Source organism: Bipolaris victoriae (assembly GCF_000527765.1).
Source record: "Bipolaris victoriae FI3 unplaced genomic scaffold scaffold_48, whole genome shotgun sequence".
In the NCBI taxonomy this organism is placed as follows: Eukaryota; Fungi; Ascomycota; class Dothideomycetes; order Pleosporales; family Pleosporaceae; genus Bipolaris; species Bipolaris victoriae.
This window is the reverse complement of record NW_014575344.1, coordinates 118,132-134,054: the sequence shown is the minus strand read 5'-3', so window position 1 is coordinate 134,054 and position 15,923 is coordinate 118,132. Positions and strand designations below refer to the sequence as shown.

Sequence of the window (15,923 nt, the reverse complement as noted above, 5' to 3'; positions counted from 1 at the left end):
TGATGTTGGACAGCAACTGGCAAACACTCCCGTTCTTGAGCCCCCCCCCCACGCGACTTGCTTTACTGGAGATGGGTATGATCGACCAAGACCCTCTGTTGCAGACATGTAACAAAGCTCGACCAGGTGTTGTAGCCACTTGTGTGGCAATCCGTGTGCGCTTGTGGACTTTGGGTGAACACCATTGCGCCTTCAAGGTCCAGGGTGATCGCTCATACATCGAATAAGTCTCGAGCAATGCATTGCAACGATGCCAGATGTCCTGTCGTCACACCGATTACATGCTTCCACTGTACTTACAATGAACTCTAGATGATTCCCTTTTAGAGACGATTGTTGATAACAACATCATCAACGAAGCAGCACAGCGCCTACCATTTTGAGAAACGGTTTATAAACTTGCCGCCAATGACACTGCGAAGTGCTATCGCCTTGTCGTGCTCTGTCGAATGACAGATAGTAGCGCCCTAAACTCTTGCCCTTTATGGCAGCTCTTGTTCGAAATCTACACTAGTATCTTGCCAGGATACTACATCCCTGTTTTTGTTGCAATGATCGTTACAATCTTTGCACACACTACAAAAGAGATACATGGCACAAGCATTCACACGCGCAGGGATACGCAGATGATGAGACAACTACCGGCGTCGGTTACAGAGCGAAGTTTACCGCCATCTACGTCTTAGATCAAAGACGTCACCACGTCATCTTGTTCACAAGTGCCGAATTTGACTACAATTGGAATCAATGGGATATACCGCTACTATACAAGCGACGATGCGTTCTGGTCGACCACATTCTGGAGTCAGGCATAACGTCGGGTAGCTGACAAAGTTCTGCGTGGGCGTAAATCAATACAAGGCTTGCCAAGAGCGCGGGGACATTGCGATTTTGGGTTACGCTACGGGCCGAGTATTGCATCAAGATGAACCATCACGCGTCTGGCTGCACGTAAGGCGTTGTATCCTAGCATATAGCTGCCGTCTAGGTGAAACACTACGCCAACCTGAGTCGCTACCCGATGTCATCCCAAGGTGCGCTTCCAGAAGCTAGTGAGAGCCGTTCGGCTTTATCGTTGACACTACGGTGTGACAGGCAGCCGGGTTTGATTGACCGATTCACCTTCCATATTGCGGGCACAATTGACCTCTGGCATATCTATGTGCATAGACAGCCACAGGCACGTGGCAAAGTACCGGCCAATCTAGCAGCTATTGCCGGACACTAGGAAGCAAGGCGCGCAAAACACATCGGTCCTCGCCGACCCTGATGTTTCAAGGACAAGCTCCAGGTTCGCCCAAACTCGGGGGACATTACCAATAACACGGATCGTCCAGCAGGGATCATGTCGATTACCACATGCCTTTGCCCAGGAATTGCGGATTCGAGGCCAACCACAAAGGATTGTTGGGGAAAAATTCGTTACATTGCCCGCAACGGTTAGTCTTTGCTCAGCTCCCAAGATGGAGCATTCTTGCACAACTCAACTCAGGAGTTGTGATGAGTAATGTCGCGGCAGTCCCAGCGACGCGACACAGCGGAGTGCATGGATCCTACAACGGCTGTGCAGCCACGTGCGGCACTTAAGTATCCAGTGATTCAAGTAGCAGGGGTGTTAATTCGGTCGTCCCAACCCGTCACTTCAGCTGAGGCCTAGGATACGCCCCATTATAGCTGCCGCGGCAAAATAACAGTTGCAATCCTAATCACCCCCTGAGCTGCACTATGTGCCGTGGGGAGGGAGTGCAAGAAACCAAGCACTTGCAGGGGAGAATTGGCTCGTTGGTAGCCTATCTGTGTGCCACAATACTATTACTAGATACTCAGCTAGCATGGTTTCTCTCTGACTGGTGGGGAATCAGAAAAGGAAGATCCACCCGTGGTTGCAAATCATGTCGTCAGGAAGGGTAGCCTGGAGATCGGTAATCGTCTTCGGACAATGGGCTTGTTTTGAGCAAGTGCTAGCAACGACCATCCCGCGCCACGCAACAGACATGCCGTAGTCTACTTCAAGACAGTTTCAAATTCTTGTCGATGGCTGGCTGGCTGTACCTACGTACCGCGGGGTACATGTGCTGTATGCCGGCTATAATATCCGCGGATGCTCCCGAGCGCTGCGCCCCTTGCCTTTTGCTTCTTGGGAGCCACTGTTTATTTTCATATTTCTTTTTTCTGATTTCGTCCTCGAGTCGACTCACCGTTTCGGTGCGCGAGACGAAATGACCTCGAGGTTTCCCACTGCGGAGGAGTTCGCGTCGTTCCCGCCGCCGAATTATGTCGACCCAATCAACCACTTGCCCATGGCACTGGGTGTTGTCATTCCAATGTGTGTCCTGGTCGCCGTTTTCATGTCATGTCGACTGTATTGCCGGACTGTTCTTGTAAAGACATTAGGATGGGATGATGGGTTGATGTCCATTGCAGCAGTAAGTTCAATATGCAAAGCCCTATTGCTATAGGTCGACAGCTAAACACTCGTAGGTGCTGTGTATTGGGAGCAACATCATGCTCATAATATCCATGCTGCCAGAGTACCAGATGGGCTATCATCTATGTATGCTTCTGCTCTCTGATATAACCAAGCCTAATGACTGATTTCAAAAAGGGGATATTCACCCAGAGAAACTCTATGGCTCGATGAAGGCTGCTCAGGTATGTCGTATGGGATATCAGAGGGTACTCGTGCTCACGCTTGTCTAGATGGGTATGGCTACTCAGCTGCTCTTTACTGCCATCACGACTTTTATGAAAGTCGCCATTCTTCTGACCTACATACGTAAGTGGGCATCAAGCTACAAAGTCGACCGAACCATGACCTAACACGAAGTGCGTAGGCATCTTTCCAGCCAAGCTCGACAGGTGGTTTTGCCATATGATGATATTCTACACAGTGACGCTAAACACGGCTTGCTTTTTCGTGACACTATTCCAGTGCTCGTAAGAACTATCCACACCTTTGACCTGAACATGGTGTGCTGACAATGAGCGTCACAGGCCGGCAAGCACGTACTGGAAAGTGTTCGAGTTCATTGGCACTGCCAAATGCCTCAACATCAAAGCCATATACTATTTTCACGGCGGACAAAATACCTTGAGCGACTTTGTGATCTTTTTGTGGCCTGCACGAAACCTCATCAATGTTCAGGTATCACGGCGACAGCGGTTGACACTGATTATGATGTTTTCACTCGGCGTAATGTGAGTTTACTTTGGTTTATTGGCTTACAGACCCGACCCTAACATCTCAATAGTGTATGCATTGCTGGGGTTGTACGACTCTACTTTACGTACCGGTATCTCGTCTCCTTCGACGCATTCTGTATGTTGTTCTTTCCTTTTACCTTGAGCGATTACATGATCCGCCCAAGCACAGATACTAAGACGGATTAAAACAGGGTATGGAGGCTCAGTCTTTATCATCATGTCCATTGAAAGCGCTGTGGGCGTCGCATGCGGATGCCTTCCAGGCTGCAAACCTTTGATGAACAAAATGTTTCCGCGCATCTTCGCCAGCTCTTCGCAGTCATCGTATCCCCGTCGGTCGGCACATTTGCGTGCGCACAAGGGCATCCAGGAGTCTTCTTCGGGAGCACGCTCGGTACAAGCATCGTTTAACCAGAAGGAAGATAATCCGAGCGCAATGGAAAAAGCGGTACGACGAGATACACCATCAAGCCATGAAGTAGTAGTAAGCCCGTCGAAATCGCATCCTCAGCATCCGGGGCTACGGCCGCCCAGTCGAGCCGCATTTCCCGGAGGAAGAAGAGAGGGATACAGCGAGCTGGACAACGGGAGCGATGACAGCATAGAAATGTTCTTATTATTGCAGCGAAACTAGAAGATGTATATCACGTTTTGTCTTTCTTGCGGAGTTTGCATCGATACCCTAAAAACCCGTACTATGTCGGGCTCATGAATACATGGTTAGTAATTTCAGTCTTCCCCTGACTTACTTGGATACCTCGACCGGGCGGTAGAAGTCCGGAGTCCGGGCTAGGCATCCGCCTCGTGGTGATGTTGAATAACATGGATTCCGCGGGCCGAATTGTGCAGAGGCTACTACGACATATGACAGGACTTTACTAGTACGCGTATGAGGCGGCTGGCCGCGGGCGTTATTTCGCAACAGTAGTTTTGTTGAATTTGTACCTGGTTATCGGGATATGGAAGCATGGAATATGCCTGCCGAGTGCTTATTCGGCCACGCTCCTCAGAGCAAAGCAGAATCCTTCGTCGGTCGGTTAGGATCCCATTCACCCAAACCGTAGCGCACAGACCAGTACATTTTGCACACTACTAGGCGAGATGACACGTGCCAGGTCGGCCACAAGGGACAAGGATCTATCTTGCAAGAATAGCACTGCATCAGCCCCCCAACCCAGCCCATGCTCGACCACATTACACGCATGAATCATTTCCTATCGCCCGCTTTTTTTCCTTCTCTGCCTTGCACTCCATCTACTCTTGTTGTTTGGCGAATTAGCGGGCGCTGTTGACGTCGCGGAGTAACAAAAACGTGACACTGGATGCAGATGGCGCCATGCATGCCAAACTTGACTAGTCCATGTGTTGCTGCAATCGCGCGGCCAGCCAGAGAGCCCAAAGCCGAAACGGACCGGTGGTGAAGACATTGATTCACGCTTTTGGGACGTGGGTTAGTAGATGCCGCGAGGAGAAATGTGAGGCGACTACGGAGGAATGGAGGGGTGTCCTTTCTCTTTTACTACTATTACTACTTATGTTTTTACACGGTGCTTGTTCCCCCGCCATTCTTCTTGCAACTCTCCCTTCACTATCGTGTCCCGACCATTTTTGCCGAATCGCAACTCGGACTTCGTACACCGAGAATTGTCTTTAGGGTTTGGTGAAGGATACTCGACCTTTGCTCTTCTTCGCTCTCTATTGGGGATCGTCGACTGTACTACCTGCCTGTCCATATCGCGGGGAGTACTAACGATAGCCTCGCGGACACGGACGTTATACGAGTGACCGTTCGGCAGTTAGTTTATTCTTTTGGAGACGAACAACCCTTTCCACATATCTCCTAGACAACATCTATAATCGCCGAGAACCCCGTGGACCCTACTTGCTAATCATGGCGACAACACCGGTTGAACACGCAACGACGACGGCCAAGTTTCCCACACGCCAAAAGCCGCTTCCCTATACTTTTGTCAATGGGCGCCGTACCCCTCTTTCGTCCATTCTCCCGCCCCTCGTCTTCGGTACCGCAACCTTCAACCACCTATACAATACTGATCCCTATGCCCTCGACACCACGGGTCTCGTCACATCGGCCCTCACACATGGCATCCGCGCTTTCGACACATCGCCCTACTACGGGCCCTCTGAACAATTACTCGGCGATGCGCTCGCTACACCCTTTGTCCGCGAGACGTTCCCGCGCAGCTCATACATGATATTGACAAAAGTTGGACGGATAGCAAGCGAGGAGTTTGATTACAGCAAAGAATGGGTGCAGTATAGCGTCCAGAGGAGTCTGCAGCGCATGCAAACAGAGTACCTGGATCTCGTATACTGCCACGACGTCGAGTTTGTAAGCGCGGCAGAGGTTCTGGAAGCAATCAAGGAGTTGCGCCGTATCAGAGACGAGGAGGGAACAATCAGATACATTGGTATCTCAGGATATCCGCTGGATGTACTGGGCGACTTGGCTGAACTCATTCTGCGCGAGACGGGCGAGCCCCTCGACGCAGTGCAGTCGTATGCAAACTTTACGCTTCAGAACCAGGAGCTCGCCGGCAAAAATGGTGTCTTGCGTCTGAAGAACGCGGGCGTCGATGTTGTCCCCAACGCATCGATTCTCGGTATGGGACTTCTTCGTCGTGAAGGCATTCCCGTCGGCGCACTGGGCGACTTCCATCCTGCGCCGTCTGATATCCGCGAAGCCGTGCGCAAAGCCAGCGAATTCTGCGACGGCTACGGCGAGCGCATCGAAGTCATCGCTATACGCTTCGCGCTCGAGACATGGATCTCGGCTGGCGCGCTATGCGGCTCCAAAGGCGACCCCGCGTCTGGCCTACCCTGGCAGCACGAATCCATCGACGACGTCGGCGGCTCTAAGCTCGGCGTCAGCGTCATCGGCGTGTCGCGCGCAGAGGAACTGGAAAAGACAATGTTGGTCTGGCGTTCGATTCTCGACGGCCTCGAGGGCGGCCAGGAAACCGCTGTCCAGGCTGGTCGCTGGTACCGCGCGTGGGAATGGAGTACGAATCGCCGAAAGGCAGTCCAGATTCTCGCAGAGGGTGTGCAAGAGGTCCTGGGTAAAGCCTTTGGTTACACCTGGGCGAGTCCTAACCCAGGCTATGTGAATAAGAGGGTCAAGATGGGCCTTCAGGACGACGATGCGTCTGCGTCTAAGGCCGGGGTATCGCATTTGACACCTGCGGCTAGCCCCGCTGCCTTGCCCGTGAAAAACGTAGCGGATGTTACTGAAGATGAAAAGGTCTTGCCGTTGAGGTAACACACGTGCGGAGGGAAGGAAATGGAAATTGTTGCATACCCCGTAGTAACGTTCTGAAAAACGAAAGTTACATACCCACGCCAATGTAAATAATTGCCTTTACGATCCTACTTACGTCTCCACCATTCTTCTTCTTCTTTTCTTCCGAGGGGTTTTCTACCAGTAACATGGAAAACATGGTCTGGTGGAATGTCAAGAATCAGAGATCCTAGGCTACATTGTCAATTTTCCCTTTGCGTTTTGTATATGCGTGTGCAATGGACTAATGATGGGTAAGGAAAGCTCATGTCATACGAAGAAGGAAAGAAAAAAAAAGAGAGATATCTCATAAGCTCATCACATTCCGAATCTCATGTCAATCTATCTTCAATAATATACACAAAAGAGAAAAAGAAAAAAAAGAAACTTCGCTTCCGCCTCCTCCCCCCCATTCTCTCCACGTGTTTTTCACAATTTCGCAAAAACCGTCGGCACAACCCCACCCATCTCAACCAAGGTACTCTTATTCCTAACCCAAGCCTCAAGCCCCCTCTTCCCATTCTCAACACCCACACCGCTCTGTTTCCAACCCCCCACGCTCATCTCCGCAGGGCTTTCACCCCAGGTATTGATCCACGTGATACCGGCCTCCAAGCGTGCAATAATTTTATGCGCTGTATTGAGGTCTTTGGTGAAGATGCCGGCGGCGAGACCGAGCGGGGTGTTGTTTGCGCGGGCGACGACCTCGTCGATGGAGGAGTAGGATAGGATGGACATTACGGGGCCGAAGATTTCTTCTTGGACGATTTTCATGGCGTCGGTGCAGTTTGTGAAGATGGTGGGTTGGACCCAGTAGCCTTGCTTGTATGAGGCGTCGGGGTGCGAGGTGAGCCAGGCTGGAGACTCTGGGCCGCCGTGGAGCAAGGTGGCTTTGTCGGTGTCGATGCCGTGTCGGATGTAGGAGAGGACTTTTTCGTAGTGCGGTTTGGAGACTAGAGGGCCGAAGTTTGTGGCGGGGGAGTAGAGGTCGCCTGGGCGGATGTATTGCATTTTTTCGAGGAGGCGCTGCTCGAATTGTGACTTCATGGCTTCGGGGACGAAGACGCGGGTGCCGTTTGTGCAGACTTGGCCTGTGGAGAAGAAGTTTGCGAGCATGGCGCCGTCGACGGCTTGGTCGATGTCGGCGTCCGGAAGGATGATGCAGGCGGATTTGCCGCCGAGCTCCATGGTTACGTATTTCATACCGCCGGCTGCACTACCTGCGACTTTCTTGCCCGTAGAAACTTGGCCGGTGAAGCTGACTTTGGCAATGCCAGAGTGCGAGGTGAGGTATGCGCCGACGTCGCCGCCGCCCTGGACTACGTTGAAGACACCGGGAGGCACACCAGCTTCTGTGTAAATGTCGGCCAAGACGGTAGAGTGGAGAGGTGTGAATTCTGACGGCTTGTAGACCATGCAGTTTCCAGCGGCGAGGCAGGGAGCAGATTTCCAGAGAGCGATTTGAATGGGGTAGTTCCACGCTCCGATGCCTGCGCACACACCCAGAGGACTCTTGGTTGTGTATACCCATGCGTCTGGTCGTAGCGGCGCCGTCTCGCCGTTCATACCGCCTCCTCCGACTAGGTTGGCGAAGAATTCCAAGACATCTGCGCCTGTGACGACGTCGACAGTCGAGGTCTCGGAGAAGGGCTTGCCCGTGTCGGTGGTTTCAATTCTCGCGAGTTCATCGTTTCGCGAACGCAGAATCGCTGCGGCCCGTTGGAGAATGCGCGCGCGTTCGATGGGAGGCGTGGCGGACCATGCTGGAAAGGCCTTGTGAGCAGAGGCTATGGCAGCATCGATGCCAGCGTTGGTAGTTGCGTGAATGTTCGCGACAGGCTGCGCAGTCGCGGGATCAATCGTTTGAAATGTAGATGAAGAACAGCCTGATTGTATCTTGCCGTCGTAGTAGGCAGAGCGAGGCGCATATGGGAGAGACATGGTCAAGGAGTCTGTTTGGCGCAATGGAGTAGAAGCAACAAGTGAGGATAAAACAGGGCTTGTACGGGGATGTCACGAAGATGGAAATACGGCAGGAAACAAATCAAGCACCGACTGTCCACTGCAAGGTGTCAGTTTTGTCCTTGAGAGATGATGTAACGTCAAGGTACGAGGTTTTGCGCCAACGTTTGTATATAGGTAGTCTATGCAGAGTGACAGCTAGAGGCAGGGGGAGCTTGTATGCAGCCGTTGCACTTTGCTTTCCCGTCTGAGGTTAGTCAACGAAGAAGCGGATCGCGTCGGACAAAAAGATGGTCTTGGTGGTACGTATGCCAGGAAATGGAGGGCAATGCGCAGCGGTTTCCAGCGGGATGGCGCGACGTCTTTGAGCTCAGAGTTTCTCGCAGGTGGCACAAAACGCCTTGTCTGATGGCTGTCGTGCTCACCGCCTTTGGATCGGGTAAAGTGCGGCGTGGAATGGCAGGGATCCCACGCTCGGAACTCGCACAATCAGCGGGGTGCACTAGTCCCAGTACGGAAATGGCGTCATTGGTCAGTTTTGCGACGCTTTTTTTGCGTTGCTGACCTCGCGACCGATATGGGACGAACGAACGGCGGGAGAGAAAGCCTTTGGTCCCTTCAACACCATCAGCAGACAAGATACAGCTCTCGTCTTTGATTCGTCGCCAACAACCCCTCCCTCCTTTAGTTCACGTTTCCCCGCTCAGCCATCGCATTCCCGCTGACACGCACAGCTAAGACGTTGACCAAAGCACGTGCATCGTTCCGGCCCTATCGTAAACGGCCCTTTTTAGGCCCTCTTATCTTGGAAAGCAAGTTACACATCCTGCAGCGGAACTACGACACGCCATCCGCCCAGCCTCACCACTCAATCGACTCCCTTTGGGTATCCGAGTCTCTGCCGATCGTGACCCCCAGGTCCGTGCTGACAAGACTGACCTTTTCACGCCATAGTCTACATACATATAAGCTTGCCTCTACGTGAAAACTTGGTAGAGTCCAAGGAAGTATCCTCCTCACCAATTTATCCCTCTTCATCCTCGACCCACACGCGACCATGGCTTTTGAGACTGTGACGTCCATCCCCAAGGATGCCGACTACGACTTTGTCATTGTCGGAGGAGGCACAGCTGGCTGTGTCATTGCCTCGCGCCTCACAGAGTACCTGCCCAACAAGAAAGTCCTCTTGATTGAGGCTGGCCCAAGCGACTTTATGGATGACCGTGTCTTGCTTCTCAAGGACTGGCTCAACCTTCTCGGAGGAGAACTCGACTACGACTACGGCACTACCGAACAGCCCAATGGCAACTCTCACATCCGACACTCACGTGCAAAGGTCTTAGGTGGCTGCTCCTCACACAATACGCTCATCTCCTTCAGGCCGTTTGAATACGACTGCAGGAGGTGGGAGCAGCAAGGGTGCAGGGGATGGAGCTTTAAGACGTTTATGCGCGTGCTTGACAACCTCCGCAACACCGTTCAGCCCGTGCACGAGAAACACCGAAATCAGCTCTGCCTTGACTGGGTCGAATCATGCTCAACCTCTTTGAACATTCCTGTAGTTCACGATTTCAACCACGAGATCAAGACCAAGGGTGCTCTCAAGCCTTCAGTCGGCTTCTTCTCGGTGGCATACAATCCTGATGATGGTCGTCGAAGCAGCGCCAGTGTAGCCTACATCCATCCAATTCTCCGTGGCGAGGAGACTCGCAACAACTTGACCGTCCTTACCAACGCATGGGTCAGCAAGATCAACGTGTCAGGCAACAAGGTCACTGGTGTTAATATCACCCTCCAGAGCGGCGAGAAGCTCACCCTCAACCCCAAGTGCGAAACCATTCTCTGTGCAGGTGCTGTCGATACCCCCCGATTGATGCTTCTGTCCGGTCTTGGCCCCAAGCAACAACTCTCCGATCTTGGCATTCCCGTTGTCAAGGACTTGCCCGGTGTCGGTGAGAACTTGCTCGACCACCCAGAGAGCATCATCCTCTGGGAGCTCAACAAGCCTGTTCCTGCAAACCAGACTACCCAGGATTCAGATGCTGGTATCTTTCTGCGACGAGAGGTCCCCAACGCGGCTGGTGATGATGGCGAGGTTGTTGACCTCATGATGCACTGCTACCAGATTCCTTTCTGCCTAAACACTGCTCGGTAAGTTGAGAATGACTTTCAAGAAGAACCAAGTTCTAACGTATAACAGTCTGGGTTACGACTCTCCTATCGACGCCTTCTGCATGACCCCCAACATTCCCCGTCCCCGCTCTCGCGGCCGCCTCTACCTCACTTCTGCTGACCCTAACGTCAAGCCTGCTCTTGACTTCCGCTACTTCACTGACCCCGAAGGCTACGATGCCGCCACCATCGTTGCTGGTCTCAAGGCTGCGCGAGAAGTCGCCAAGCAAGCCCCATTCGCCAACTGGATTAAGCGCGAGGTCGCACCTGGCCCCCACATCACTTCTGATGAGGATCTTTCCGAGTACGGCCGTCGCGTCGCCCACACCGTCTACCATCCTGCCGGTACCACCAAAATGGGCGACATCACCAAGGATGAGAAGGCCGTTGTCGACCCTGAACTCAAGGTCCGCGGCCTCAAGGGCGTGCGCATTGCCGACGCTGGTGTTTTCCCCGAGATGCCCACTATCAACCCCATGTTGACTGTGCTTGGTATCGGTGAGCGTGCTGCCGAGCTGATTGCGCAAGAGTGGGGCTGGAAGGGTCTTGAGAAGCAGAAGTTGTAAGCGTGGGATTGTGGAGAGAGCGAAAAAGTGGGCATTCGACCAGGCATTTTTTGTTACGATTAGATGATGATGTGTGTGTACCATTTCCCTTTCATGTCTGTATATCTTGATGAGTAGAGTAGTTATTGCTTGGTATTATTACAATGTAACCAGAATTACGAACAAAAATACCCCCTTTTTTACAAGTTCATGGATTTTTTTGAATCTAATTTATGTGATTTAAGTGTGTTTTCAGTTCAATTAACCCATACAAGGAAGGAGACTTCAGAGCTCCTCAAGTCGAATCGACGCTTCCTTCGCTTTCGATGTCGAGAAGCTTTCGACGTTTCCGTGTGCGTCTGTGTTCCCGCGCATTTATCTTGTACAAAAAAAAAGACCCCCAGTCCAGGAAACCCGACTAGTTACCCAAAGCGAAAAAAGTACAGCTGAATCGCCTTGGTAGTGCCTGTACAATCGCTGTGTCGGTTGGACAATATACCAAACGCCCGTAGGTTGTCGCTGTCTCGTGAACATGTACAAAGACTCTCAGTTATCAAACTGAGCCGTCAAGCTGAATCGTCAAACCGAGTCGTCAAGCACTCAGTCATCAAACTCAAACATGCTGACCAGACCATCATCTTCTCCCGCGTCCTCCTCCCCCTCCTCGCTGTCACTCTCCTCGTCAGTATCAGCAATAGCGAACCGATCATCAAAAGGACCACCGCCCCTCATCTCCTGCTCGCCCCAACCGGTCTCTTCTCCAGCCTCAGCTTCCTTGGTTTTTGACAGATTCTTATCCTCGCGTACGAAATCGCCTGCAGCATCCGTATCATGCATATCAAGCACATACCTGCCCCTCGCATCGGTGAACTCGCGCTGGGACATCTCGCTCTTGATGCGTGCCTTGCTCTTTTTCTTGTCGGCCTCTTCTTTCTTGGTGAGCCACTTGCAGATTGGGGCGGGGAGTTCGTTGCGGCCGAAACCCGACTTGGCGAGGCCCCAGCTGGTGAGGGAGGCAGCGTACTTGTTGGTGGTGGAGAGGGCGGCGGCGCTGATGCTCCGCGTGGCTTTGCCCATGCCCGAGGTGGCGAGGGCGCCGACGTACGAGAGGGTTGCGCTGCTGACTTTGGTCATGGCGTGGTTGGAGTCTTGGAGAGCCGCGGACCAGGTTCCCGGGAACGGATACGAGGGGGACTGCTGGGGGGTTTGGGGGTTAGTGGGGATGAATGGAAGAGGTGTGTGTTTGGGGCTCACGTTTGCGGTGGGGGTTTGAGGTACGAGGTGCTCCCAGTCTTCGGTGCTCTCTAGCGACTCGTATTCGGAGAGAGAAGAGACTTCGTTGTCTTCATCGTCTGTGACTGCAGGGATGTCTGCTGGGTTGATGAAACGGGAGCAGAATGCTTCTGGCTGTGCTTGACGCGGGACTGAACGCTGGGCATGCAACACTAACTGCTTGTTGCTCTGGGCTTCATCTTCACTGTCGTTTTTCATGCCGTTGAGATAACCATACTTCTTGGGGTTCGACTGATTTCGACCCTGAGGGTGCTCGCGGCGGGTACGAGAGCGGCCTCTGGATCTGCCCCTTGCGCCCTCGTTGCTGCCTGCAGCCTTGCGCCGCGACCTTCTAGTAAAGCCCATGACACTTACCGTGTACAGAGCTTGGACTTGCTATATCTTCTCAGTGTCAGTATGCGAAACTACGACAGTGTCCAAAAGCAACGCAAAAAACAAGCAAAGCGGCACGAGAGTTCCCGTGCGGTGATGACGAGGTAGCGACTGCGACAAGAGATTCTTGAATCGGTTGAGGAGATGGTAAGAAAAGAAAGTGAGTTTTGGCGGGAGCGCTGCTGGGTTGTTGTAATCAGGTCGCGCTGCGCGTGAACCTGGGTTGTGAGGGTGAGTTGCTACAAACGACTAGTGAGACGTCATAATGTATACAGTGATAGCTAGTAGAGGGGAAAGTGGAGTGTTTGCAGGACAAACGGTCGGCGTTCGTAGGTGCCAAGGTTTTGAGGGACTTATTCGGGGTGGATGGTCGTCCCCACACGATTCGCGACCGAATCCAAAGGTAGCCTTACGTTATACAAGGCTGCGGTAGGCCAGTGTGGTTCGGCATGCTCGTGACGATAACCTTGGGATTGCTCTAGCCCTTTGCGAAATTCAGTTGCTCGTGTGCTGTCAAAAGAATCAGAATCTAGTGTAAAGAGCTTTCATCTTCTCGCTCTCGAGCCAAGGTGTGAAAGCGCGCACACGTGATCTCGATGGTTGCGAGGCAACATGTTATGCCGCTTCAACAATGTCTGCTAAGTTTCTTTATGGAACAAAGGTCACCAAAAATCCTTTATTGGGGTACAAATCTTCAGTTTACGCTCTATATTAGGTAGTGTGGTCCGTCGCGCGCTCAGCACGCGGTGACACAGAGTGAAAGCATACTCAACCATTGCGAGAGATTTCCCAAACTCTTCTCACTACCAAACGAAGGTTTGTTTCAGGGCTATCAAAAACCAAACTCTTCCACACAATCACCCTGTGTGCTTTTCCTTGGCTCGTTCGCACATCTTTTTGACTACTCCACACTCAATCTGCCCTGAACAACCTATATACCACCAGCATATACAAACCCAAATTACATGTCAATATCGACCATAAAATGGCTAATCGAGGTTTGTTGAAAACTCGTCTGACAAGACTATCGCACACACTAACTTCCTACAGCTGTATACATCTCCGCTCAGGACCCAAGGCGCGTGATGCGCGAATTGCTAGACATCATGCATAATGACGAAGACAACAACCACCTGTCACTTTCCTGTATGAGAGCTATGGAAAGGTACCTCGTCGCAAACCTCCACCAGTCGTCGCTTCCAGTCTCGCTGCTCGACGAGATTCGCGCGGCTGATGACCGGGCCATCCAACAATCTCGCATGGCCGAGGCACCTAGCGGGAACAGGAGGATCTTACGATGGATTGCGAATGTGAATCCGATACCAGTCGTTGATTCAGGCGAGAGTCACACGAGAGTACCGCGTAATATCACTAAGTCCTTCTTGCTGACCAAATACGACCTATCCGTCGATGAACCTGCACCGGTACAACACGAGGCACCACCAGCTCTTCCGAGTACAAGAGGTTCATCGCCGACTGAGAGGGCTTCTAGTGTCAGTACTACTAGGGATAATAGGCTACCGCGTGATGTCAACCGGGCCTTCTATATGGCTGGCGACGACGAGACGGCTATCGATGAATCTCTACCAGCCTATCACAAACCACCACTAGCTCCCCCGAATGCACGCAATTCGTCTTCGACCGAGAAGGTTTCTAGTGCTGGCACTTCCAAGGAGAATAGATTACCATGTGATGTGAACCAGGCCTTCTATATGGCTGATGAGGACGAACCAACATCATCTTCTCAGCCTCTCCTCGCTCAAACCTCGACCGAGCAGACTTTGGCACCTGTGAGGAACAGGTGGGTCTTAGGGGAGATTTCGAATACGGTTTTGAGACCAGTGACTGGCCCAGGTGAGAGCCATCTAGGAGGAACGCGTAGTATCAACCAATATTTCTATGTGGCTGAAGATGACGGGCCGGTCATCAATGAATCTCCACCAGTGCCTGAACCAGAAGAGAGTCATTTGGGAGGACCGCTTAATTTCAATCAATCCTTTTATATCGCTGAAGACGACCCATCCTTTGACGAGCCTCCACCAGTCCACCATGAGCCACCAAGAGCTCCTCTGAATCCCCGCACTCAACCTTCGATCAGGCAGCCTACCCGTGTCAGTAAACCCAAAGCTAATACTCAACAAACCGCCAGCTCCACCCTCCACCCAACTCAAATTGACCAGCCATACCGGAGGTTACTCACCAACGCCAACTACGACGCAGCCGTAACCCTCGAGGAACTCGAGCAGACTTTTATCGAAGAGACAGGACCAGCAGACGACGGCTCCGACACAGAAGAAGCCACCGAACCCGACACCCCCAGCGACCTCAACACCGCACCCGCCCCCCACATCTTCGAAGACATCCCCAAAATCGTAGTCACCGACTCCCGTGAAAACATCCAAGCCATCGTCGACGTCGACCCCGAGCAACGTCGAGAAAAAACACCAGATATCCCCGAATACAACTTCCTCAAGCAAAAGAAAGCAGGGTTCTACGACAGAGCAGCCGACGAGCCGCAGCGCTTATACCCTTCTACGGTTATGGAGAGGAGAGATGCGCTGCCTCCTAGTTGGTCTGCGCGCTATAAGGGAAGGAGTAAGAGATCTGCTCGGCCTGCGTGCTCGTCGCCGCCGATTCAGAGAGCGGGCTCGGCGCCGGGGGCTGCTGCAAAGGCTACGGAGGTTACAGGGGGGAAGCAGGTGAGTGGTGTGGAGACAATGAGTACGACGGGGAAGCGGACGCGTGGGGCGGAACCGCGGACTACGACGAAGAGGCTCAGGAAGCCTGGTGGGGGTAGGAAAGATGTTTAGGTTTGGGACAATGAGACAAAGGCTATTGTGCGGGTTTTCCTTGTGGTTGGGTGTTTTTCTGGGTACTTAGATGTTCTTTATACCCCGTTTAGTTTTTTTCTTTGTCGTTATGTTGTTGTGCCAGAAGCTAGAAGATGTGTCCTTTGATCTTGCTTTTTTTAAATGTCGGTTCTAAGTACTAACGTGGATCCATTTGTAATGGAACAACCGCCGTAGCGGAACTACCAAACACTCCTTTTCTTTCCTCATAACATGAACAGCGACTGT

General features: G+C 52.3%; 6 protein-coding genes across 6 annotated transcripts; 4 read left to right on the top strand and 2 right to left on the bottom strand.

Moving 5' to 3' along the window:
- Positions 1-2,219: 2,219 nt before the first annotated feature.
- Positions 2,220-3,838, top strand: COCVIDRAFT_27140 (hypothetical protein; the record flags this gene model as incomplete). The annotated part of the gene is made up of 8 exons (XM_014700571.1): positions 2,220-2,426; positions 2,482-2,554; positions 2,606-2,652; positions 2,701-2,776; positions 2,835-2,937; positions 2,995-3,198; positions 3,252-3,319; positions 3,396-3,838. 8 exons carry the CDS (start codon positions 2,220-2,222, stop codon positions 3,836-3,838), a joined length of 1,221 nt encoding a protein of 406 aa, XP_014556057.1.
- A 1,257-nt stretch (positions 3,839-5,095) lies between these two features.
- COCVIDRAFT_100721 (hypothetical protein) lies at positions 5,096-6,484 on the top strand (the record flags this gene model as incomplete). Its single annotated transcript, XM_014700570.1, has 1 exon — positions 5,096-6,484. One exon carries the CDS (start codon positions 5,096-5,098, stop codon positions 6,482-6,484), a length of 1,389 nt encoding a protein of 462 aa, XP_014556056.1.
- A 447-nt stretch (positions 6,485-6,931) lies between these two features.
- COCVIDRAFT_100880 (hypothetical protein) lies at positions 6,932-8,443 on the bottom strand (the record flags this gene model as incomplete). Its single annotated transcript, XM_014700569.1, has 1 exon — positions 6,932-8,443. The coding sequence occupies one exon, from the start codon at positions 8,441-8,443 to the stop codon at positions 6,932-6,934; it is 1,512 nt and encodes a 503-aa protein (XP_014556055.1).
- A 1,078-nt stretch (positions 8,444-9,521) lies between these two features.
- On the top strand, positions 9,522-11,202 carry COCVIDRAFT_16502 (GMC oxidoreductase; the record flags this gene model as incomplete). Its single annotated transcript, XM_014700519.1, has 2 exons — positions 9,522-10,615; positions 10,665-11,202. The coding sequence occupies 2 exons, from the start codon at positions 9,522-9,524 to the stop codon at positions 11,200-11,202; spliced, it is 1,632 nt and encodes a 543-aa protein (XP_014556005.1).
- Positions 11,203-11,781: 579 nt separating this feature from the next.
- COCVIDRAFT_100685 (hypothetical protein) lies at positions 11,782-12,672 on the bottom strand (the record flags this gene model as incomplete). Its single annotated transcript, XM_014700568.1, has 2 exons — positions 11,782-11,973; positions 12,028-12,672. 2 exons carry the CDS (start codon positions 12,670-12,672, stop codon positions 11,782-11,784), a joined length of 837 nt encoding a protein of 278 aa, XP_014556054.1.
- Positions 12,673-13,831: 1,159 nt separating this feature from the next.
- Positions 13,832-15,656, top strand: COCVIDRAFT_27135 (hypothetical protein; the record flags this gene model as incomplete). Its single annotated transcript, XM_014700567.1, has 2 exons — positions 13,832-13,844; positions 13,897-15,656. The coding sequence occupies 2 exons, from the start codon at positions 13,832-13,834 to the stop codon at positions 15,654-15,656; spliced, it is 1,773 nt and encodes a 590-aa protein (XP_014556053.1).
- Between the last annotated feature and the right edge of the window lie 267 nt (positions 15,657-15,923).